At 41.5% G+C, this 26,650-nt stretch overlaps 2 protein-coding genes across 2 annotated transcripts; both read right to left on the reverse strand.

Moving 5' to 3' along the window:
• Positions 1–1,514: 1,514 nt before the first annotated feature.
• On the reverse strand, positions 1,515–6,023 carry NR0B2 (nuclear receptor subfamily 0 group B member 2). The gene is made up of 2 exons (XM_058195860.1): positions 4,959–6,023; positions 1,515–2,837 (listed from the first exon to the last, which is right to left on the reverse strand). Exons 1-2 carry the CDS (start codon positions 5,680–5,682, stop codon positions 2,596–2,598), a joined length of 966 nt encoding a protein of 321 aa, XP_058051843.1. The 5' UTR covers positions 5,683–6,023; the 3' UTR covers positions 1,515–2,595.
• A 1,009-nt stretch (positions 6,024–7,032) lies between these two features.
• On the reverse strand, positions 7,033–22,080 carry NUDC (nuclear distribution C, dynein complex regulator). Its single transcript, XM_058196179.1, has 9 exons — positions 21,877–22,080; positions 19,201–19,278; positions 17,134–17,337; positions 16,851–16,937; positions 16,352–16,465; positions 13,546–13,740; positions 13,201–13,284; positions 10,497–10,615; positions 7,033–8,416 (listed from the first exon to the last, which is right to left on the reverse strand). Exons 1-9 carry the CDS (start codon positions 21,970–21,972, stop codon positions 8,365–8,367), a joined length of 1,029 nt encoding a protein of 342 aa, XP_058052162.1. The 5' UTR covers positions 21,973–22,080; the 3' UTR covers positions 7,033–8,364.
• Positions 22,081–26,650: the final 4,570 nt, after the last annotated feature.

Here is a 26,650-nt window from a genome sequence, read left to right on the forward strand (position 1 = left end):
AGATGGACATTTCTTCCAACACTCTGAACTGAGATGCATTACTTAGCCATTAAGATGCACCTGCCCGTCCAACAAATCCACTTGGGAATTGGTGAGGTGGGGGAACATAAATGTACTATGCTATTATTCCTCTTATCAGTAGGAATACCTCCTCTGGAGTAGGTAAGGAAACTGACAAAACTCTTGTCAGTTTCACCTGGCTTAAATAAATAGTCCATTGTGGAGGGGGGGAAATCCAATCCTTCATTACAGGTAGCCCTCAATTTATAGCAGTTCATTTAGTAACCATTTGAAGTTACTACCGGTATGGCACTGCAAAAAGTGACTTATGACCACTTTTCACATGACCACTGCAGCATCCTCAGTCATATGATGTTTAACAACTGACTTTTATGATGGTTGCAGTATCCTGGGGTCATGTGATCACTATTTGCAACCTTCTGATAAGCAAAGTTAATTGGGAAGCCAGGTTCATCTAACAATCATATTGTTATCATGTTACTATCTTTTAACAGCTGCAGTGATTCAGTTAACAGCTGTGGCAAGAAAGGTCATAAAATGGGGCAAAATTCACTTAATACATATCTCACTTACTAACAGAAATGTTGGGCTCCATTTGGTTGTAAGTCAAGGACTATCTTTATTCCTCTCTATCGCTTGCCCGGATAATTTAAGACCCATATGGTGAGTAGCTGATTTGCAGAAATGTGTATCCAAGATAAAGTCCAGCCAGGTGCACCTCCTTCAGTCCAGATGCAGCCCCCAGTTTTGCACAATAACCAGTAAGAATGCAGACTTTGCCACTGATTCCTGCCCTTTGAGAAAGCAGAGAAGAAATCTTGGCCTTCTTCTGAGAGGTCAAGTATCCCAAGATGATTTTTATGTTCCCATCAACCTTTTCTTCTCTCCTTCAGAATGGGCATCATCTCACTCTCGGACCTTTCATCATAGAACCTGTCTGCTGTACCACTGGTCTCTCTTTCAAAAACTACTGAAACAATGCCTGTTGATACCCAGAACTAGACACTTCATGTACATCTTGATCAGGGGTGAAATGTTCCCAGTTTGGACCGGATCACCCGATCCGGTAGCGATGGTGATGGGTGGTTTGGAGAACCGGTAGCAACAATCCCTGCCCCCTCCCCTATGCCCAGCTGAGCCGTGTAATCATCAGAGGTTTTTTTTTTTTACTTTTACTTTTAAAAGCATTTTTTTCTTTGGCTGAAAAAATGCTTTTAAAAGTAAAAAAAAAAAGTTGGCCATACTCACCCAGTCACATTACCCCCCCACCAAGCCACACCCACAGACCTGGCAGTAACAAATTTTACATTTCACCACTGGTCTTGATCCTGGCTTAGGGCAACCTTTGAATGAAGACATTGTGTGAAATTGGAGATAAGATAGATATATCTTTTCAGCGTTCATTAATAAATAGTCACGGAACAACCTGTGAATGCTTTTATTTCTTTTTTTTTCTTTAAAAAACAATAACTTAACTTTCTCGCCACGTACAAATCACAAGAAGCAACTGCTCACAAAATAACTAACATTGGAAATTTGTGCAAAGAGGGCAGAAACCAGCACCGAACAGAACAGCACAGCACTACAAACTGGAGAGGAGAAAAGCAGCTGCTTTAGGCAACCTATGGGAAGCAAGCTGGAGGGAAGAGAAACCCCAGTCAAGCAGAAAAATGATGAATAATGGAAACTGACATTTTCTGACCTTAGCTTTCCTCAATGCACAAAGCTATACAAAAGCCAGGATACCTTAAAGCAAAGTGTTTGCACTTGAAGGTTGCAATGTATGATCATGCAGGTCAATATTCTTATTTTAAAAATTGTTTAGAAAAATGAGTTGCATTTATATGCATGTCCTTTTTTTTTTTTTAAGGAACTGGGAGAGGGTTGGTTGCATTCTGAAAGACCTCCTGGCTCTTTTTTTAACTAGGAATCCTGGGGTTATATTTTGGAAGGGAGGCTGTGGTGGGATTTAAGTAATTTAACAACCGGTTCTCTGCCCTAATGATTTCTTCCAACAACCAGTTTGCCAAACTGCTCAGAAAGTTAACAACCGGTTCTCCCGAAGTGGTGCGAACTGGCTGAATCCCACCACTGGGCAAGACATCCCTATAGAAATTGAACTTTGAAACTGAAGCCAATATAAATGAAGCTTTTTTTAAAAAAAATCAATACTGTATGCCTCACTTTGGAGTTGCAGGCATGTTTGAACAAGTTTGGTTCAGGCAGGGCTTTTATTCCATAACTACAAATGATGACACTGAGCACCGAGGACTCGGCACGGTTTTGTGGTGCCAATTCATTTGCTACGAATGCTGCTATGCTAGCACAGGAATTACTTACTCTAAACACCTTGTTACAAGCACAATACTTCACAGGGCTTGGGTGCACGTTGCATTCTTGCATTGTTCAGGAAAAAAATACGAGTTCACCCCCTAGCACCTTCTTTGTCTGCAAAGATGTTATGCTTTGTCCATTGTGCATTCCCAAATTAACTGTGCATTCTCCTGGGATCGAATACCAAGCAAAGTATGGCTTGCCTGACCCAACAGCACGAGGATGTTACGGTTACTTCAACTATTTCATCATCAGCATTTCTATTAGAAGCTCAAGAATGTCTGTCTTCCCGATGATGGGTTCGAAGAAGAGATCTGTAATGAGACTTGGGGGAATGGATCTCAAGGAGGAGGAACTCAGCAGGACTCGGGCAAATCGACCTTGATCTTCCAAGTGGAGAACCCCTAGGACTTGTTGGAGTGCTTGCTGAGCTTCTCGCTGGAGGCTCTCAATGTACGAGGAAGCCCGGAGACCTGGAATGTCTGGAGGAGGGGGAGGAAGGGAGGGGGAGAGAGAGAAGAGAATCTGAAATCAATCACAGAATCCTTGAAAAGCTAACATTTCCTTCATTTGCCTGTGACAGAAGATTAAATTATGCAAAGTTAACCCATTAGATTTTGAGTGTGTTCAATTGCATTATTTATTCCTCATTATTTATTCTTGAACCTCTTCTATGAGGGGTACAGCTGATATTATCCTCCAGCTTATCATTCTTTTCAATTTCTCTGTCGTTTCCTTTGTTCCTCCCAGAAAAGAAAAATCTATTCAGGAAGAAACAGTGTCCTGCAAACATATATTTGATAGGGACAGTTTGAAAGAAGGGGCCCCACAAAATAGAAGTTTTTATATTAAACCTATCACAGTGCTGTCATGGTCCGCTTGCTGTTTTAACATCATTTTATGAAGCCATTGCACACTGATTAATTGTTAACAGGTAATTGTGTGACTCCATTTAATATTTCCATGTAGCAGTTTAAGGTCCTCCTAAAAAATGCCTGTATGTGGATCAACAATGAAGGATAAACTAAATAAATCAAAGCTGAATTCAAATGAAAGAGAAGTGCTTATAATTCTAGGAATGATTGATCTTCCAGAGTTGAAGGGAAGTTAGAGTCCAGAACAGGGGTCTCCAACTTTGGTAACTTTAAGCCTGGAGGACTTCCTCCCAGAATTCCCCAGCCAGCTGGCTGGGGAATTCTGGGTGTTGATGTCCTCCAGGCTTAAAGTTGCCAAGGTTGGAGACCCCTGGTCCAGAAGGATCAGGGGCCCATCTGAGAGAGGTTCTAGCATCTCTAATTTTAGTCAGGAAGTTCATGAGAGACGGTATTGCCTGCTCATACTCTGTCTCAGGGTAACCAATCTCCAAGGGATATTGTGAAGCAACTGAGCTTGAAGACAAGAGAAGAATGCTATTTGCCACCTCAGTCTGTTTTTGATTAGAGGTGCAGAATATTACAGCAATAAATACAAATGTCCACTAATGAAATTGCTTGATTGGGGGATACCTGGATCCAAGCTGAAAGAGCAAATGACTAAGATTTGCCATTCAGTGGGTGGACAGAATGAAAAGTTTGTTCCTAAAATAAATGGAAAAGTCCTCCAGATTTTTGAAGCCGACAGCTAAAAGGGTTGGGAGGCTGCATTTTTTTTGGGGGGGTGGTAGATACTGTGAACTGTTGCGTTCTGTATCTTTCTTTCTATATCTCCTTGAAAAATGCTCACAGATTTTCATATCCAAGATCTAATGCAGTACTTGGTTTCTCAGAAGAGAAAACTGATTCTAAAAGGCTGCCTCGGAATTTCCACCATACTATGAAAAGGAAACTACTGTATGGAACTTCCTAGGTAAAGGGGGTTTATTTGGGCTGCTCCTCAAAAACAAAAACAAAAAAAAACTTTTAAATGAGATCAAGAAATCTGCAGCTTTATTAATTTTATTTTTAAAAAATTCTAATCCTATAAAAAGATGTTCCTGATGTAATCAAGTGTTATAGTAATACTATCCCCGCTGAACACAGAATTAATAAGCAATTTCCTTTAGCAAGAAAAATGTCTTCTCCTAAGTTTGCTGTAAGTTTGCACATATTTTAATAAAAGCATAGAGTGCTTTTGTCCAGGAAAGCTCCCCTTCCTCAAAGCTCCAACACCACAAATTCATTAATTTAGAAATCGGTGAACGTACTCTTCTCCCGTTGGGCACTTTCAAGAGACTTCGTAGTTTTTCTCTGTGTTTTCAAAATGCGTAACGCTATGTATCTTTGTAGCAGAGAATGTATTAAATGTAAACTTCCCATCTCACTATCCAAAGCGACTCCGAATAGCAAAACAGCCTCAGCAGATGGATTAGGGTTCTAATGGCAATAGTTGATGCTGCTTTGGTTAGATAAAAAGTTTATAATCTTTGGATTAAAAAAAAACTCTAGCAGTATAATTTATGATGCCCTTCCCTTAAGTTTTTGTTTGACTCACTAAAAGGAATGAAACTAGCTAAGGCTGAGAATCTATAGAATATTGCTTGTTTTCCCGTCAGTTATGAGGAAAAAAACAATTGCACAGAGTGTGGCCCTCCGATGACCTTCCATGCAGGGGGACAAGGCACTTACCCGGGTTGAACAGAATTGCGCCTTTCAGATAAGCGTATTCTTTAGGACTCAAGTCTAGGCTCCAGAAAGAGTTTAAGCAGCACTGGAGGCGCTGCACGCTGGCCAAGGTGGGCTGCACCCGCTGCAACTCCTGTCTCTTGCACTGGCCGTCAAGAAGGATCCTCTCCAGCATGCTGGGTACAGGGGTCTCCGTAACCTCAAAGGTCACCATCTCCTGCACCAAGCCCAGAAGGAAAAGGGGAGCCCAGCAGCTGTCCAGCAGCAAGAGCTGGTCTTCCCAAGGCAGGAGCTGGAAAGAAGGCAGGTTTTTCATGAAGCTGATGGTCTTCACCAAGACGTCAGAAGCTGCCTGGCAGGTAGCTTGCGGGGTCTGAAGGCAAACGGTACGGCGCTTGTGGCACAAGCAGCGTTGTTGGGAAGAGCCCCGGCTGCCCTTGTGGTGAGTCAAGTTCTCACTCAGCAGGGTGTAGAGAATGGCATTCCCACTGTCGTGATGGCAAGGACACTTCTCACACTCCATATTCATGCGAGACAGCCACGCTGACTCACTCAGCACAATCAAAAGTAAGTGCTTTCCTCCCGCCTGCCTGCCTGCCTGCCTGCCTGCCTGCTGCTTCGGCAAGCGTCCAACCCCTTCAGCTACAGCTCTCGTTACTCTGTGGCTTCTTTCGCCGTCTCCTTGGCCGCTATCATCTCTGCTTATAAGGCTCCTGAACAGGCGCATAAATCCACCCACTTCAGCAGCCTTGACCTCCCGTTGATGAGCCGCAGCAGTTCATTGAAAAACAAGGGCTGCCCTGGGCTGATTGGTTAGAATGAAGTGAGGTCTCCACGTGGCTCAGAGGACCATTTTCTCAATGAAGGTGCCAGAAGACTTGGACCTGAACGGGATCACTGGTATCAGTGTAAACAAAGTCATTAACCCAGCCTGTACCATGGCACCAAGGCTGCAGTCTGTAATCAGGTTTCAGGAAATGATAGGGGTCACTGCCAAGGAGTTCACATAAAACACACACACACACCAAGTCCAACAAAGAGAGTCCTATGCAAACAGTTCATAAAGGTTTAGCCTTGGAATAAGCAACCTGGAAGTCATGTAATCTGAAGATTGTTTAACTCAGACAGCTGCTCTTGGTTAATAATGAAGAGGCAAGGGACAAAAAAAGAACTAACGGCCTCACCATGTCTAAAAGTGTGGTGTAGTTGTCTTATTCGGAGATACTGGAAGCACACTAGTTTTCTATTTAATACGAATTCAGGCTGAACCAGATGCGCCAGTAAGTCCAGAGCAGTAGTTGCCAAATTGTTTAAGCCTTACTTATGCTTTCTCAATGACGGCATTTCTAAACTTAATTGGGTGGAGTGGGGGGGGGGCAAAGTTACAGGCAGGGTTTCCCTTTCCCCACCTTTTTTTTTTGTTGGCTCCCTTGCAAGGCATGGAACAAGTGGCCAATGCTTCCATAGGAGAATCTAATGCTCCACAATCTTATTTTTCTACATGTAGCATTTGTACACATGACCATGTTGGGGAAAGCTGGCTAGGGTGGTCTAAAAAGCTGAGCAGATGAGAAGAATACAAGTGTGCAGAGGCAATTTAACACCATTGCCCCATGGTAGAAAATAAGGTGGTGTAGCAATCCAGATTCAAGAGAAAATGGGGATTTGGAGCATGCACACCATCAATAGATATGCCAATGAATCAAGCACATCCCCCCCCCCTCTGGTCATTGGTCTCCACAGCCTGAGAAGAAAGGAATGTGTAGTTTCTAGCAGGAAAGAAACACTGAAGTGTTTAAAACATCTGATGGTCTAGAGCTGATGGAAATTGACTATTTTTTCCAGATGTTTTCAATCTTCCAGATGTGGTATAACTGCAAGGTTCAGAGTTCCCAGCTTGAAATACTGGACTCTCTACTCCCAAAACTTCCAAAAGACATTACTATGGGAAACCCAAAGTATACTCCCCTTTTCCAGTTTATACATTGCTGGAGGCTATCTAGCATTCTGGAAGTAGCCTTGTATTCCGTTATTGTTCATTTTCTTCAGTCGAGTCAAACAACAACTGACAAACGTATTAAGAGAGCAGAAAGATACAGAAGTTTATTTAGAGCTGCTACTCATCTTGGATAGCTTGCTCCTGGGTCCCCCGATAATCATGAGTTTGACAATGCATGAAAGCATCACCTTTTTAATCGTGCATGCACAATACGAGCTATTTGTAGGCAACAAAACAGAACAAAATGTTCTTGACCGACATGTCCAATTCTGGGAAAAAAACAGATCTGACAAGGTGGGCAGCTCATTTTCAGCAAGCCAGAGACCTCCTGCTTCTTCTTCATTTCGTTCCCTTTAAGAGGGGAAGAGCCTCAGTTATTGTTGACATCTCATTTTCTCATGTCAACACAATTCGTGAGATTGACTTAAGATGAGCATAACTCCTTAGATTCCTTGGTGGAATCCAGTGATATAATAACCGTAATTTTCCTTGGATGTGGACCGGATTTGAAATTCCCCAACTTCAAGATTGCAACAGAAATAATGTGTCAATGTGCTGCCCAGTGAAGCATTTTGTAGCTTCCTAAACCTTGGAGTCTATTCCCATCGAAGCTCTGAGATAAGTTACAAAACAGCTTGGGGAAAACAGTGGAGGACAATAACATTGACAGGAATTAAAATAAGAACAAGGTATCACGTTAAAGAGCATAGCATTCTTGCAATCTATCCCAAATCCTGGACAAACGTACTCCAGGTTTCACTACTCATGATTGCCATGTTAATTCTGAAAATAATAAATAGTAATGAGTGTCAGATACATGGATCTGTGATGAAGCTGCTCCTCGCTGTAACCTCTATATAGCAGCCTGTATCTATCCATTCTTGCACTGCTACACCTTGGAGTGATCGCTCAAAGGGAACATGCCAAAGATATTTAAAGATGGTCAGCGCTTTGACTGATTCTGAAGCCGTTCCCAGTTATACAGAGTTATAAGTGTATAGTGGTTGCTTGGTTTTTGAAACAAAAGAGTGATGTTATTTTGAAGGTAGGACTTCCAGCTCTTTATTTAGGAGCAAAACTATAAAAAAATTTTTAAATGATATCTTCCCAGATTTTCCAAAACTAAGAGAAGCCCAAGGGAAAGCAATTATTGTGTAATACAGCTCCCATTTATTTCAATCCTTCGTCTCCCTAAAATATTTCCTTACAAAGATGAAGGACAGACTTCTGATAACTGATGCGGCTGTTGAAAATCCAGAAGTCTAAGCAGTATTCTATATGGAGTTACTAGTACAATTACTTTTTAACCCTAAAATGGAGTGAGTATATGCATTGTCCGAAAGGTATTTCTTGCTCTTCAAATTTTGAATGTTTGTCAGGATAGGAGAAAAAAAAATAGGGGAAACTGTATTAATTGAATTTTGCTTTTGAAAAATCCATTTCTGGATGCTGTTCCATGAACCTGCAAAAGGAGAGAAAGGAATATTAGTTGACAGGGTTAAAGAGTATCAGCATCTACGTCTCTCAGCCCCAGTTCCCTCTCCCAGCACTAAAGTGGAAAGAAACAGTTTCTAATTGTTGATAATAGGTAGTTTGACTGCTGCATATAAAACAAGGTCTCAGAAAAGATACCTTAGACCAGGGGTGTCTAACTCACGTTGTCACGGTGGTGTCACATGATATATCGGGACTTTTCACCCCTTCGCTAAACTGGACGTGGCCAGCATGTATCCAGCCCATGGGCCGGGAGTTTGACAGCCCTGCCTTAGAAGAATAATGCCCAAAACATCATTAGGTAGTAAGGGAAATCCAGTTTCAGACACAACTCTTTTTCTTTTTTTTAAATCAAAAAACACTAGTCTCTGGAAGGAATGTACCTTTCCAAAAAAGGGGAAGTGACCAGTCCAGGCAAAAGCAATAATAAATAATTTAATTATTATTTATAGTAATATATTATAGAAAAATAAAATACAGAAATTGCCATTTTGTAAGGTAACAAATTTCTAAGCTATCACTGTGGCATTACTGGCCATGACTTATGTAGAATCACATCAGCTCTGTCCTTCACACTATCAGTAAAACTGTCCTATTATGGAACCCAGTAGTTGTAAACCAGCAATGACAAATTAATCAGATATTGACCTTAGGAACAATTAGCTCCAATTAAATACAAATTTTCCAATGCAAGCAAATATTGTTTGTGCATCACTTGAACGGAACATTTTTTATTAGAGGTTTTGAAAATCATACTGTTCAGAAATAGCACTTTTGACATCCTTTTCCCATTACAATTGTCTCAGCAAATGCCAGTTAGCAGTGTTAGCTCATGTTTAGTACTTAGTATTATTTTCAAGCTTTAAACGCTTTTACATTCTTGAAGTCTATGTAGTTGGTGGAGTTCATACAATTACATTTATGTAAGACCAGGATAAAGCTCCCATTTTATAGAAGGAAGGCTTCTGCCCCCTAACTGTCCCACTGAAATACATAGGAACAGAGGCACGGAGTTACTTACAAACTCTTACAAAACTTACTGACTCTAACTTACTAAGCTCAGAGCACACACCGATCACCTGAAAGTGCACCATTCCCAACTCCCCTTAATTGTTTTATTTACTGATACGTTATTTATCCAACCTACTGGGAGAGGACACCTGTGACTATTTCATGGGGTCACTTTTTTCCACACTATCTGAAAACGTTACCCAGCAGAAGGGCAAAGGGTAAAGTTTTAGAGCTAACAGACAAATTAAGAATATCGTTGGGGCCGAATGGCACTTTTCCAAGACTTCTTAATGAGCCAATCTGTAAAACAGCTGAATTATTAACTAAGAACACCCTTAATGATCTCACACACAGTGGAAGAACTAAGACCCAAAGAAGAGACACAGTGGAGAGCTTGGAAGGAGGAGGAGGAGGAGGAGGAGGAAGGCAAACAGCTCGTAACTCGGTGGAGTGACAGGGCTAAACTGCAGTGCAACATCCAAAACAAAAATTATATATTTTCTGAAAAGCATTGCTTGTTTGAATACGCCACTACTGATACTAGAAAAAGGCCTCATATCCAAGCCGTGACACTGTGCCTATGGAGATTAGCCAGGGAAAGAGTCAGAAATTGCCCCCACTTCTGGCTTTATCCCTTTTCTCTGCTTGAGCTATTTAGAATGACTGATGAAAAATGTTTGACCTTTAGTTACCCAGCTTGCAACTTGATGCCATCACCCTATCTGGCCTTAAAAGGGGAATTACTCACAGAAGCTTCTACTGAGATCTCTGACAAGCAGGGCAATAAAACAATAAAACGCATGATTGTCTAGTGAGCGGTGTGTTATCTGATTTGGAGGCACATGGAGATTAGAGGCAGAGACACCACGTCATAGTTCAGGCCGAGATGGTACTGCCTGGCTTCGTAGTCTCTACATCGCACTTACTTGCTGGGCTGTCCTTATAAATGCTGCAGGGCCTTCTCCCCCTATTAGGAGGCAAGCCTGGAAAACAAGTTGTTGCTCCCTTCTTCACAGTGGGAAACTGGCCTTACTCACTTTTTCAGTATGTCCTGCTTCTTTTGCTCGTCCGATGTGGGAAGCCCCATTGATTTCTGCCGCTGATCATACATCATTTTCTCAACCATGCTGCGTGTTTCGCTATCCAAGTCTGATAACTTGGAAATTGAGAGAAATGTATTACAGAAATTCATGTTAATTCTTCACATTTGTGGCTCACTTTCTAGATACCACTTAATAAATTCACATTAATAATACTTGTATACATAGCAAGGAAAGACTGTTTCCCCCTCCCCCCCCTTTGGTTCCACAACCACCAAAACTGTCTTCTATTCTATTCCTTGGTTTTCACTGCTGTATATTTAGCAGCAGCAGCAGCAGCCCCTCGTCAAGGCCACTGAACAAGAACTCCAAAGAGACAGCCCTTGAAACTTATCTAAACGTTTGAAGGAGGAATTCTTTGCTTGCCAGGAACAGCATATAAAAAAGAAACTAAGACTTGCTTAGGAAAACACACATTAGATTGTACAGTAGTTTTTTTGTTGTTTTTTTAAAACCAGTTTGCCGCTCCTTTCTTCTTGGATGTTTGGAAACTATGCCCTGGAAAGGTTTCCCATCCAAGTACTAACTGTAAAGGAATTAAGAGCTGACCTTGAAAAAGATATGAGCAAGCTGTTAAGCTGCTATATTGGCTTTCAAACTGTTAATAAACCTTACAATAGCATAAAATTCCTGGAACCTCCCCAGTGTTTTTTTTCTTGCCCTGACCTACTTCAAAGGGCTAACAAAAAGGAATCCTGAAGATCGAGATGGTGTTAAACCAGAGAATTATAGGCCAATATCGCTTTTAAATACTGATTATAAGATATTTGCTAAGATATTAGCGAATAGATTGATGCCACCGATGACTCAAATAATACAAGATGATCAAACAGGATTTATTAAGGGAAGGCAGATGAGATATAATATGAGACAAATTGTAAATTTACTTGAATATTTGGAAAGAAACATTTTGAAAAAGAAGATCAAGTTTATTCCACAGTTCTTTTTATTAGGAATAATTCCAGATTGTACTGTTATAGAGACAAAACTGATTTTGAATTTAATAACTGCTGCAAGATTATTGATTGCACAATATTGGAAGAAAGAAGACTTACCTACAATTGGAGAATGGATTAGTAAAGTATCAAATTTAGCAGAAATGACAAAAATTTCTGCCTACTTGAAAGACTATACACAAGAAAAATATATTTTGGAATGGAGAAAGTGGATCGATTATATTCAAAATATAGTATCAGATTAAAAAATACCAATTAGTTTTTGAGTGAAGTTAGGAATTCCTATGTATTAGAGTTTAAGAAAGAAGGGAATTGATAATGTGATGGTGTGAAGTGGAATATGTTTTATGTTATATTTTAGATTATGTTTGTTAGTTACTATGCCCTGTATTCTGTTCTGGAAAGTTTCGGGGAGTGGGGAATTGGGAGGGGGAAGATTATAAATTGATGGATTGCCATTGTACAGGAATAATGGTAGAATTAAATAAGTTGGAATGGTGTAAGTCAGGGCTGCTCGGTAACCACTCCAGAAGGGAAAGGGTAAGGAAAGAGGAGTAAAGAAGGAAGAAAGTAGGTGGGCAGGTAGGTAGGTAGGAAAGAAGGGAGGGGGAAGAAAGGATAGGACGAGAAGAAGGAGGGGAAGATAGAGGGTTAGAAAGGATGGAAGTGAGAAGTGGGAAGGAGGAGGGGAAGTAGGAAAGTGAGGAGGAGGATGGTGGGGAAAGTAGAAGAAGGATGAGAAGGGTAGAAAAGATTAAGGAAGGGAGTGGTGACTGAGCAGGCCCGATTGAGCATAATTTGAGTATAGGACCGATTGTTGGATAAGTGATTGTACTGTACACTGGTCAAATTGTGGGAATTATTATGGAAAATAAAAAACTTTTTTAAAAAAAGGAATCCTGCCTGGGACTGTCAGTCAGATGCTGCCATTTGTTGAATCAGACTGTGGTTACAATTCAATAAAGTAACGGATTCCATCCTGCTGCTAACAATTAAATATTTCAACTGTGAAATGCAGTGACCCTGATCTTTCTCTATCACAGGAGGCTAAAGACAGTGTATGGCTGCCTACTCTCTGAATTGTATTTATTTATTTATTTATCAAATTTTTATACCGCCCTTCTCCCGAAGGACTCAGGGCGGTGTACAGCCTAAATAAAACACAATATATATACAATTAAAATCAAAATTTAAAATAAAACATATTACAAAAAGGCCAATGTTTAAAAATTTAAATTTTAAATTTTAAAAAATTTTAAACCCCACAATAATAAAACCCAATTAAGATGTTAAAAAACCATTATGCCAGTCCAGCTTGAATAAATATGTATGTTTTTAGCTCACGGCGAAAGGTCCGAAGATCAGGCACTTGGCGTAGGCCAATTGTGGGTGCATTTTAACCCATACCAGGTGAGCAGCAGGGATCTGCTCTGCCCTTATTCACGTTAGCAGTTAGGATAACTCCTACTTCCAGTAGCAATCACAGGAAGTGGGGGTGGGGGGTTTGGAGGAGATGGCAGAGTTAAAATTCTTTGCCATGCAATGATCCCTGTGTGTATGTGAAGAGTGTCCTGCCTGGGCCACATCCACATCCACTAATCCATTCCAGAAGTGAAATATGGGCCACAAACGGTCCAGCAAGACTCTTTTGAGCTAAAACAAAACCTGACCAAAGAATCACTTACTTTTGAATTCTCAGGGTTAATTTTCTTGGTGTTAATCTCTGGGTCCGTTTGGACTAACTTGTTCCACCATTCCATCTTGTTGATCTGCAGGGAAAAGAGAAATATTATTATGTAGAATATATCAGTTTTTTTGGATGTGGGATATGCCATAAGAATGTAACTTTTGTTATCTGTGGATCCTGAGGCATCTTATTCCTCTGTCTCATCACAATATTATTGCATACATCTTATTTGGGGTGTTAGCTATGCTAAACAGGTATTAAATATAAAACAATCAGCATATAATTTGCAAGAACTCTTGCAAAATCATCCTTTCACCAAAACCCAGAAACATTTGCTTTGTACCTTTTCCAAGTGCACTGTGACTATTTTTCCATCCTCAATCAGCCATGAGCTCTCCTCCACCTTCACCTCATTGTATAGGTCTCCATCAATCATGGGGGGATGGCCCTTTAAGCCCACCTTCAGGTGACGCCTCTGTATATCAACCACCATATCTTTTCCCTTCAGTTTGAAGCTCACATTGAATGGGATGGCCAACTAGAGAAAACAGGAAAAGAGAACAGTGAATTCTTCACGAAAACCTCAAGCAAGGAAAACATACAGATCGCTATTAATAGAATCCTAGGATTGCAAGGGACCTTGGAAGTCTTCTATCTATCCTCCTGCCCAGACCAGGAATCCTCAAACCAATGCAGATAAATGGCTTTATAGAATAGAATAGAATAGAATAGAATAGAATAGAATAGAATAGAATAGAATAGAATAGAATAGAATAGAATAGAATAGAATAGAATAGAATTTATTGGCCAAGTGTGATTGGACACACAAGGAATTTGTTTTGGTCCATATGCTCTCAGTGTACATATCTGAATACTTCCATCAATGAAGCACCCATGATTCACAAGACAAACTGTTCCACTGTTAATTACTTCTTGTGTTCAGGGAATTCTTCCTTATTTCAAGTTTCAATATTACTCTGTAAAGCTGCCATCCCCTGGTTCTTGTCCTACCTTCAAGCATCAGAGGATCTTTCCCTATAACAGCCCTTTAAGCACTAGAAAACTACTACAGTAGAATTTCTGGTCACTGATGCATCTGACCACGACCAAATCGGGTTACGACCAAAAAATACACAACATTTTTGAATCTGGTCACGAACACATACTCGGGTGGTGATCAAACATGGCCGCAGCCGATTTTCCCTGGATGCGCTTACTCTGCCCCACTGTCTGTTTTGGCTTGCGGTTGCAGAGCAAATTGTCGCTGGTCATCTTCTCCTCAGCCCACTCGCAGGTTTTACCCTTGGCCTGCATGTGGAGCGTGTTCCCTTCGCGTACCCGACTGCAGCGGCGGGTGCACAAGAGAGGCCAGCAGTCACTGCAGGAAGCAGGGATGCAGCATTTCCCTGTCCTCTACAAGACACGACATGTGGCGCCTGGCCGGGCTTCCCCAAAGCGGGGCGTGGAGCAGAATAGGAAGCAGCGCCTGTCCCAAGGCTGGAGGAAGAGGACTTTTGAGCCCCAGGCACTGGTTCGCTGTACTTTTCTCAGCGCAGTGAGCAACCCCAGCTTGGAAAAAAGTAAGCCTGCCAGCAAGTACCAGCTACAGCTTTGGGGTGCGGTGGGGGTAATAGACCCAGAGCCCCAGACTCTCCAAGGCTTGAAAACAGCAGCATTGGTCTCACTGGTGGTGGCAGGAATGCCGGCACCCTTTCCTTTTGTCCATGTGAATTGAGAGTGGCTCTGTTTGGGCTCTGGGGACCAAAGCAACCCTTGGGCAGATGATGTGAGTGCCAGAGGGAAGGGCGGCTTGCGAAGGGCGTTGTTCTGCTTAGAGCCGAGGAGAAAGCCGGTGCGGAGTGCTTGTTGCACCTGCCCATTCCAGATTCGGCTACATGGGGCAGATACTAATGCATGCCCGAGACAGAGATGCCCACAAGTATGCAGGAGAGAAAGGGAGGGGCTGGTGGCAGGCATCTCCAGGAACAGGAGGCACAGAGAGAGAGAGAGAGAGAGAGAGAGAGAGAGAGAGAGAGAGAGAGAGAGAGAGAGAGAGAATTAAATCTCTTGGAAACAGGATAGGAAGTGGTACCCATCCCAAGGCTGGAGGAAGAGGGCCTTTGAGCCCCAGGCGCTGCCCGAACCAGTCTCGTCTGCTCGCGTGGGGGGAAGCCCCGCTACTCCCAAGTTGCTCCTTTTGGGGAATTTGGCTCCAATCCTCAGCTTGGAACGGAGATGCAACCGGAGGGGGGGCCCTGCAAGTCAGAAGGCTGCCTTCAGTCCAGGGAAGGGACTGCAGCCTTGGGGGCTCCATCTGAAGGAGCTGCATTGGTCAGGCAGCGCTCCGAAATTAGGTTCGGGGTCACAACCAATTTGGGTTGCAACCAAAGTTATGGAACGAATTATGGTCGTGACCAGAGGTTCTACTGTACCTGTCAGGGTTCCAAGGAACACCCCCAACAAAATAAAGCTCTGAGGCTTGAGGTTCCTCAGAGTTCCAATTTATTAGACATGTCATGTTGGCACAGCTAGGAAAACCCGAATCTGAAAGCTTCCAGGTTTTCCACACCCAGTTGACAGTTCACAGCCCTGCCCCACATCCACAAGTTCATCACATTGTCCAACTCTTCACACTCAACTGGATACAATCTTCAGGCAGTCTCCATCAGACGCAGGCAAAAGTCCTTGAATACGGAATGTTATGACTAACTTTCTACCATTCCAACAACATCCCCCTCCCAACTTCCCCAGCTAAAATATGTGGCAGTTAAGAAGCAAAAAAGAAAATTGTCTTCCAAAACTGACAGTACCATGTCTTTCCTTAGCCTTCTCTTCTTTAGCCTAAACATACTCAGTTATTTAACTTTTTCACTGAAGGTAAACTCCTCACCATCTTTGTTGTTCTTCTCTACACTTATAACACTCTATTTCACTACAGTTCTGCTTACTGTAATATTCCTGACATAGAATAACATTCTGTGACCAATTCTAAAAGAAAGTGAAACAGCTATTCATTAATTTGTGGATTCTCATAGTCAGATTTAAGAGACTTATGAATCACAATTAAATATTTCTCAGATTCATTTTCCTCATAAGAAGCAGAGACTATTACGTAAAACATAGCATGTACTTCAAAATCTACAACTTACATCCAGTTCAGAAAGAGTTTGCGTCCACCTGTAATTTGGCAGGTCTGCTCCATTTCCAGAGTTTGGCTTAAGTTTGCCTTTGTCCTTCTCATCTTCCTCTTCTTCATCAGTATCCTTATATAATATAGGAATGTACATAAAATACATTTCAGAACTTTTTAACGACGGATATTTTCTGTTTACTGCATTATTTGTAGAGATGGCAATTCAGCTATTCTACATATATGGTTCAACTTTCTTAAAAGTCTTCTCTGCTTAAGCCAGGTTTTAAAAATACACTGCAAAGGTCCTTTTGCACAAAGTCAATCTGGAGATAGGGAGGGGATGGGGTGTCCTCTGGCATGTACCAGTACTTGAATAAATGCTAGAATTTCATGTTGTAGTTATAGTATTATGCCTAACATCTTCCTTATTTTCAACCATCTTAAAACAATGAAATAGCAAACAGATCAGCAACTGTCTTTTCTGCCAGCAGTTAAAATCTTGAAAAATGCATTACTTGCTTGCTGGATTCAGGAGATTCCACTTGATTTTCAGCAGACTTGACTGGTATGTTCGTTGCATCATTTTCTTTCTTCTCTTTGTTCTGTTTCAAAAGAGTAGCCTATTTTATTTGTGATATGCACATTTAAGCAGTTTAGCAATAGCAGTAATCCCACATCATCATGCATATCCAATACAAATGGTAGCACTGAATGGGCCATGTAAAAATTAAAAAGGGGATTTTCCAAATATATCGCAGTTGTATTATGCCCCACCAATAGAAGGAAGCAGATTCACACCTGGTCTATTTCCAGTTGCAATCTTTCTGCCTCCTCATCGGTCAGCTCCTTAATCCTTGGCTCACTGTCTTCTTGTTTAGTTTCTTTGGCACGTTTGGCGGCTTGTTCCGCTTTTTCCCGCTGTTCTGCTTCTTGTCGAGCTTTCTTCTCTTTCTGGGCTTTCAGAGCAAGTTTGTTGTGGCGACTGAAAGTCTCTGTGATTAACTGAGGTGAGAGAATAGAAAAGTAATATAATGGGCACGATCCTTCTCAATTACACAAGCACTAAAAATTATCTCAATTTAAGCTCCATAGCTGATGACTGCCTCCATGTGGTTTACTTGGCAGAGATAAAAAACAAATGGGGGAATCTCTTTCAAAAGATAGAATGTTCAGGACTGCTCCCGCCCCTCGCCCCCCAAATTTCTCCAATGAGGGAAATCAGGACTGAGACTTAAAAAATTAAAACTGTAGCCCACATTGTAAAACTATTCTTTCTCCTCTCCATTTGTTTTTACAGGGAGATAAGGGTGTCACACCTGTAAAGTTTATTTAAGGCAAAGATTCACAGTCACTACTCATTAAAATTTTGTTTTTCCTCCAAAAAGGAATGTAACAGGAAACTTATAGTTGTTGAAAGCTTTTTAGAATAATAAAACTGATCTGCTCCTTTCCAAAGAGTGTGCAGTAGGAAAGAACAGGGGCCACCTTTGTCCACAGTTTAGAGAAGTCCTGAGGGTCAGGGCTACAGTGTGTTTGCTCCAAGTGGTGACACAATCATTTGACTGCACAACCGGCTTAATTTCAAGGGTTCCCAGTGATGGGTGACCTTCACAGCTACTGCAACAGCCAAGGGTCGTGAACAGAAGTGCACTATAATCTATTTTGCCCTTTGGATGGTGACATGTTGGAGACGCATGCCAACTTCTGACCTTGTCTACTGCTAATTTGAAAAAAAAAGGGACAGAAGAAGCATTCTCTTTAAGTGGTGAACAACTGAACATTTTAGCCTTTATATAAGAGCTTAGTAATTGCTGGCTTCCTCATTTAACAAAATCTGAGTTTAGATTCTAATGGTTTTATTACTTTAATGGAATACTCATTTTACTAATTTAAGGAGCAAACAGTTTTAAACAGTACTGTTCTAGATACTTCTTCTATTGCAGCACAATAGAAAAGTATCCTCTATTCCCTAACTTCTGCTGTACTAAGGTACCTATATGTTTACTTAACTCCACAAGATTTAAATACTATATACATGTACACCTGTAAGAATTACTTTCCAATTTCCTATACTGTACCACCATTAAAAACAGACTTTGATTGATTTTTGAAGACAAAAGGTATGAGCCAACACTGTACATCTTTCAGGGAATGTGACAGCCACTTTTGAAAGGCTGTGTAAGTAGTTATAATATTTAGAAGAAATATATAAAATGGCGTGAGCATATTTTTAAAATCTAAATAGTTTCATAAATTAAATATTCTATTTAAACTGTTCACTCATACTGAATGGATTACAAATTATAAAAGTTCACAAAACATTGTTTGGAACACTTACAGAAGAGTTGTTAAAATAAAATTTAAAAAATGATGTCTCATACTGCCCCATCACTCTATCAGTGAAACAAAGAGTGATTTGGCATAAGAGTGGATCATGTAGAACATTTCACAAAATCAGGTTAGAGAAACTCTGCTCTTTGGGAACAAACCACTGTTGAAGAAGTGGACTTAGTACTTTCCAGGAGAGAACAAATAAAGTAAAATTGTATTATTGTTCCTCAGGTGTCTGAGTCAGACCAATACATTTTTGACATGCTAGCTTTTCAACCAGCCTTTGGTCAAAGCTTAATCAAACAAAATAACCCAAAACATCTATTATTGTCATACTCTGAAATAAACCTGCTCAATTAAGGTCAGACATAACATAATGTGGCCTCTCTAGTTTCTTTCCAGAGCCAGCAACTGAATGGGATGGAATCGCAATACAACAAAATCAAGCAAAAATGGGAGATTTAAAAGCACACTGTGGGAAATATTTCAATCTTCCTTAAACAGAAAAATATCTTTATAATCCAAATCATATACCTTCTCAGCAGCGCCTTCTTCTCCCCCCACAAAGAAATCAGTTTTGCGTCTCAGGAAACTGAAAAAGGTATTCACAAGCTGTAAGGAACAAAAGTACCATAATCAAGGATAAGTAGTTCACATTTCAACCTACATGATGAATATATTTTGTACATAAAAACATATAGAAGTGACCCACCTACCCAGGTTGCTTGTGGAGAGCCTGTTTAGTGTACTGGTTAAGGTGTTGGAATCAAAACTGAGTTTTTTGACAGTGAGTTTTAGTCCTCCCTTAGGCAGGAAAACTGACTAGTGACTTTGGACTAGCTAACCATTCTTTCTCAGCTCAGCTCACCTCACAGGGTTGTGCTGGAAAAAAAAATAGGAGGTAGGAGCATTATATATCCTGCCTCTCATGCATGCACTGCCCCCTGCACATGTGTGCGCAACCCCCCCTCCCCATGCTGCCCTGCGCATGCGACTCCCCCACCCATCCTGCGCAGGTGCGTGTGATACCACCACCCCATGCATTATATTTGTTAAATTTGTATTTTGCCTTTCACTCAGGAGGTGTACTTCATCTAATCCCATCCTCCCAAATGGTTAGGTTCAATAAGCCACCATTAAGCAAGCCATGGCCTAGCTTGATTCATAAATTCCATCTCTGGACTATACAGAGATCCAGTTCATTCATTTTCAACCAACAGCTCTGAATAGCAGTATTGTACAACTATGAGCCACTACACAATATGCCCATTTGGGCTATAACTGGTCCAGAATCAAAAAGAGCTGGAGATTACTGGTAGCCAGGATACAGACCCTCAAAGAGATCATTCATCAGGGGATATTTTCTGGAATGCATTAGAAATTACAGTGGCAACCAATCACAGAAGAAACAGTGCCAGTCTTAAAATGCCATAGAAGCCACTAAATCACAACAAAACATCCAGTAGCACAACTAAAAACCTTTGCTGGCTTAGGAATTCTGGGAGTTGAAGTCCACAAGTCTTAAAGTTGCCAAGGTTGGAGACCCCTGCTTTAGTGCCACCGTTCAACGTGGGAATCTTCACCTCATAAAGACTCAGATACAGGCTTACCTTCCTTGGCTTTCCCCGAAACAGATACAAGTTCCACATTTTAAAACCATTTTGGGGATTTTGTACAGATTTTTTCTTCGAGAATTGGGGGTGTGGTGTATTTATTGAATAGAATAAAATAACAGAGTTGGAAGGGACCTTGGAGGTCTTCTAGTCCAACCCCCTGCTTAGGCAGGAAACCCTGCACCACTTCAGACAAATGGTTATCCAATCTCCTCTTTAAAAACTTCCAGTGTTGGATAATTTCTGGAGGCAAGTTGTTCCACTGATTAATTGTTTTGTCAGGAAATTTCTCCTTATTTCTAGGTTGCTTCTCTCCTTGATTAGTTTCCGCCCATTCTTCTTGTCCTGCCCTCAGGTGCTTTGGAGAATAGCTTGACTCCCTCTTCTTTGTGGCAGCCCCTGAGATATTGGAACACAGCTATCATGTCTCCCCTGGTCCTTCTTTTCATTAAACTAGACCAGGTGTCAGCAACCTGCGGCTCCGGAGCCGCATGTGGCTCTTTAAGCCCTCTGCTGTGGCTCCCTGCCGGGTGATCCCATAACTGGCTGGCCCCTCCCCTCCCCTTCCAGTCACTCCTTACCTGGCCTGAGAAAGTAAGAGCTACAGTGGGGGCTGGGGAAGTGGCCAGGACAGAGACAGAGAAACAGAGAGGTGGTGGAAAGAGGGAGAGAGATGTCAAAAGGGTTTTGTGGTTCCTGGTGTTTTTTAACAACTGGTTCTCTGCCCTAATGACCAGCTAGGAAGATGTGACTAGGGGAAGTCATGTGACTAGTAGAAGTGAGTGACATTGAGCTGGCTACGCCCACCCAGGTTTTGTGGCTCCCGGTGTTTTCTTTTCTGTGGGAAACGGCTCTTCGAGTGTTTAAAGTTGCAGACCTCTGAACTAGACATACCCAGTTCCTGCAACCATTCTTCATATGTTTTAGCCTCCAGTGCCCTAATCATCTTTGTTGCTCTTCTCTGCACTCTTTCTAGAGTCTCAACATCTTTTTTATATCGTGGCGACCAAAATTGAATGCAATATTCCAAGTGTGGCCTTACCAAGGCATTATAAAGTGGTATTAACACTTCACGTGATCTTGATTCTATCCCTCTGTTTATGCAGCCCAGAACTGTGTTGGCTTTTTTGGCAGCTGCAGCACACTGCTGGCTCATATCTAAATGGTTGTCCACTAGGACTCCAAGATCCCTCTCACAGTTACTACTATTGAGCAAGGTACCACATATACGGTACCTGTGCAGTTTGGTTTTCTGGCCTAAATGTAGAACCTTCCTTTTTTCACCATTGAATTTCATTTTGTTAGATAGCGCCCAATGTTCAAGTCTGTCAAGGGCTCGTCTGGACTTTAACTTTGCCGGGCCTCTTTGCCGAAGAGAAGGACAGGCCTGCAATTGATGCCGGCTCAGACCAACCTTCTCCCTCTCCTCACGTGAAATGCTTCGGGGGGATGGGTTTCCCAAGTGGGACAACCGCCCCTCTCCCCCCCGCTGTGATTCCGTGAGGGAAGAAAACGCCTCGGAGGCGAAGGGGCTCCAAAATAAGGAAGGCCGTTAGGTAGAAAAGAAAGGACCGCCCGCTCCTGCCCTCCATTTTACCTCACGCACGCCACCCTGGTGCTGCTGGGCCATGGCGAGCAACATGCCGTCGAATCGCTCCTCGTTGTCGGCAGCCTCTTCCCCGCTGGCCCCCATGACGCCGGGATCGCTTGACTGAAGACGCTCCCTTTTCCCTCTTCAAGGGCCGCTCGGCTCACCTCAGCACACACACCGCGACGACGGTGACCGGAAACGGAAAAGAAAGCGCATTCTGCCCAACCCCTTCCGGAAAGCTTTTGGCCAACCGTCGAACTCGTCCGCCTTGATTGGCAGCCGGCTCTTTCAATCCGCGACGAGAAGAAGTCAAAGACGGCCCGTTAGCCCCGCCTCCTCGTGCTTGGCGTCGGTTGCTACGGTTACCGCTTCTGATGGGGGGGGTGGGATGGGAAATTCCATAATACAAGTTCGCGGCCGGCGTGGAGTGGCGCGCTGGTAGCTTCGCGGATGCTTTTCTCGTTTGCAATAAAATGTATTTGCAATAAAATGTGTGAAAATACCTGACTGAAGCTTTGAATTTATCACTTTTATTCCCCGCTTCTTTCCCCCATGTTAGGCCACCAACATCTCTGTAAAGTGATTAGAACTAGGGGTCTCCAGCCTTGGCAATTGTAAGACCTGTGGACTTCAATTCCCAATTCAATTCTGGGAATTGAAGTCCACAGGTCTTAAAGTTGCCAAGGATGGAGACCCCTAGATTAGAGGATGAGAGTCCATTGTTTGAAACTTCTAATGTTCTCACTTTGCATTTTAATCAGTGGTGAAATTCATTTTTTTTTTACTATTGGTTCTGTGGGCGTGGCTTGGTAGGTGTGGCAGGGAAGGATACTGCAAAATCTCCATTCCCACCCCACTCCTGGGGGAAGGATATTGCAAAATCTCCATTCTCACCCCCACTCTGGGGCCAGCCAGAGGTGGTATTTGCCGGTTCTCCGAAGTACTTAAAATTTCCGCTACTGCTTCGCTGGAACCTGTCAGAACCTGCTGGATTTCGCCCCTGGTTTTAATAATATTTAAAGAAATGTTCAATGCTTTTTATTGTAGAGCAATCCTTCGATGTTTATTTCTGTGGGTGGATGAACATGCAATTAAAAACAATGAAATTATTTCTTTGATATACCTTTTTTATATCCTTGTAAACCGCCTTGAGTAACCATGTGTGCATAGATGGCAATATTTATTTATTTATTTATTTATTTATTTATTTATTTTATTTATTTTTCGTATTTTTATACCGCCCTATCTCCCTAGGGACTCAGGGCGGTTCACAGCCAGATAAAATACATATAAATACAGGATAAAACATACATTAAAAAACTTATTCTAAATGGCCGAATAATTAAAATAGCAATACACATAATAAAATCCCCAATTAAAACCAATTCAAAATTTAAAAATCTAGTCCAGTTTCTAAATAAATAAATTGTCATAAAGATGAATCTGTGCAACAAATCCAGGAGGACCCCCCATTATGCACCATGTCTGTCTTGGTACCAGTGATGGGCTTCAAATTTTTTTGCTACCAGTTCTGTGGCTTGGTGGGCGTAGCATGCCTTGGTGGGCGTGGCTTGGTGGGCGTGGCAGTGGAAGGATCAGTTAAAAAAGGGCCGCGGTGTGGCTCAGGCTGTAAGATAGCCTGTTATTAAACACAGCTGCCTGCAATTACTGCAGGTTCAAGTCCCACCAGGCCCAAGGTTGACTCAGCCTTCCATCCTTTCTTTATAAGGCAGGTAAAATGAGGACCCGGAATGTTGGGGGCAATAAAATCTGTATATAATATACAAATGGATGAGACTATTGCTTAACACAATGTAAGCCACCCTGAGTCTTCGGAGAAGGGCGGGATATAAATTCAAATTAAAAAAAAATGTAAAATTTGTTACTACCGGTTCTGTGGGCATGGCTTGGTGGGGGGGGGGTAATGTGACTGGGTGGGCGTGACCACCTTTTTTTTTTTTACTTTTAAAAGCATTTTTTCTACGGAAGAGGTTGTAGAAAAAATGCTTTTAAAGGCCTCTGATGATCCCAGCTTTTAAACTTTTAAACTTTAACTTTTAAAAGCATTTTTTTGGTCCAAAAAAAAAAACTTCTGATGATCACACGGTTCAGCTGGGCATGTGGAGGCAGGGATTTTTGCTACCGCTTCTCCGAACCACCCATCATCGCTACCGGATTGGGCAATCCGGTGAGAATTGAGAACATTTCACCTCTGGGAAGGATACTGTAAAATCTCCATTCCCACCCCACTCCAGGGGAAGGTTACTGCAAAATCCCCATTCCCTCCCGATCAGCTGGGACTTGGGAGGCAGAGAATAGATGCGGGCAGGGCCAGTCAGAATTCTTACTACCGGTTCTCCGAACTACTCAAAATTTCCGCTACCGGTTCTTCAGAACTGGTCAGAACCTGCTGAAACCCACCTCTGAACTGTACCCAACTTTTAATATCCATAAACCAACATTTTAAAAAACTGAAGAAAGTAGTAATTCCTATCTCTTCAATTGTAATGTAGTGTAGTCAAGTTATTCATGGCAATACTTTATTTTTTAATAATGATAATAATTATTTATTAAATTTATAGGCTCCTTGACTCTCAGTAAGTCTGGGAAGTTTTAAAACATTTAAGAATGTTAACAAAGAAAGGGGGAAGAATATTTACAAACTCTCCAGAATTCTCCAGAACTGGTCAGAACCTGCTGAAACCCACCTCTGCTTGGTACCTCATCCAGAGTCAGAGGAGAACAATTGATGAATTGTCTTGCACATCCATAGGCTGCAGCACCTATACTTTGGAGACAACCGACTGCTGATGGAAAGATATGGCCAAGACAAAGTTTCCAATAAAGGGCATTAGGATCCATAAATCACAACCTTTGCCATAAACAAACAAAGTGCAAACTCATCAAAAAACCCTTTTCAGTTCAGTGGTGTTTATTGCCAGAGTAATTAGGCAAAGGAGTCCTTTATAACTTCACTTTTTCCTTAGCGCATATTGACAGAAGCTATAAGTGTCTCTTTGCAATTTGCGGTAGTTTTGTTCTGTCCATTCTGTTATTAGTACAATTTCCGAAAAATCCCCAAGAGCATAACAGTAAATATACAAGTAAGAGTTTTCCAGTGATTTTTTTTTAAAATGAAATAGTCCTCACCAGAGGAAGAGTTGTACAAGGCAAGGTCATTGGGGAGAAACATCTGGTCTTGTGACTTCATGAGATTAAAGTCCATGGTTTAAAACAAAACGGCAGCAGTGGTTTATAAGTGGTTATTCCCGCTGGTAAATCAGAATAGTATAGTAAGGAATGAAGAAGCAAAAAGTTGTTTTTCACGCTTTAATTGTACCAGTGGTGGGTTTCAAATTTTTTTACTACCGGTTCTGTGGGTGTGGCTTGGTAGGCTGGCAGGGGAAGGATACTGTAAAATCTCCATTCCGTCCCCAATCCAGGGGAAGGTTGCTACAAAATCCCCATTTCCTCCCAATCAGCTGGGACTCAGGAGGCAGAGAATAGATGGGGGCAGGGCCAGTCAGAATTTTTACTACCGGCTCTCCGAACTACTCAAAATTTCCGCTACTGGTTCTCCAGAACTGGTCAGAACCTGCTGAAACCCCCCTCTGAACTGTGACCAACTTTTAATATCCATAAACCAACATTTTAAAAAACTGAAGAAAGTAGTAATTCCTATCTCTTCAATTGTAATGTAGTGTAGTCAAGTATTCATGGCAATACTTTATTTTTTAATAATGATAATAATTATTTATTAAATTTATAGGCTCCCTGACTCTCAGTAAGTCTGGGAAGTTTTAAAACATATTTAAGAATGTAAACAAAGAAAGGGGGAAGAATATTTACAAACTATAAAATTATAATACAGTAATTTACTACATATATAAAAAAGGGAAAACATTCCTTATTCTAGCAGAAAAACTTTCTGTGAATAACATAAAATTTGAAGGGAACATAATCATAAATGAGTTTGGCACTTTTAAAAGTGTTCATAGTTTCTGACTGACAAAGACAGTCAGAATAATAATTAACAGTCAAAATAATTATAAGAATTTCTAACCTTTCTAAAGCAGACTATCCATAACTGTATGATCAATTAGACAAAACCTGTTGTTTTAAGACTCTTAAAGAGAAATCCAGATTTCAGATGTCTACATGCAGTATTATAGTCCACAAAGTTTTAAATTAAATTAAAATTTATTTAATTGGACCTACCACAAACCCAATGGTATTAAACAGCAGAAATATCTCTACCCTGCCACCTTGTGGCTATAGGCCATCATTGCCTTTTTTGTCTCTATCAAAAACCACAGTTAAGAATCCACAAGGCTTGCATCCAAACAATGTTAAGTTACCTTATCAGTAGTGGGTTTCAAAACCTGTCACTACTGGTTTGCTCGTGGGCGCATGCATACTCATGCACATGTGCAATGCTTCTGCGAATGCGCACGCCCAACACTTCTGCGCATGCACAGAAGCATCCAGGTGGGTGGGTGGAGCCTCCCACCGCTGCCACTATTGGTTCGCCTGATCGGGGCGAACCGGTAGCAACCCACCACTGTACCTTATCTTTTAACATGATTGCCTGGTTCACATAATACACAAAACATGAGGTGCTTTGTTTTGATTTAGCCACAATGGTGTGTAATTTAATTTAATTTAATTCTACAGAGGAATTATTGAGTCTGTCATTTGCACCTCTATAACTGTCTGGTTCGGTTCTGCAACCCAACAAGAAAAACACAGACTTCAGAGGATAATTAGAACTGCAGAAAAA

Source organism: Ahaetulla prasina, chromosome 10 (genome assembly GCF_028640845.1).
Source record: "Ahaetulla prasina isolate Xishuangbanna chromosome 10, ASM2864084v1, whole genome shotgun sequence".
NCBI classification, from domain to species: Eukaryota; Metazoa; Chordata; class Lepidosauria; order Squamata; family Colubridae; genus Ahaetulla; species Ahaetulla prasina.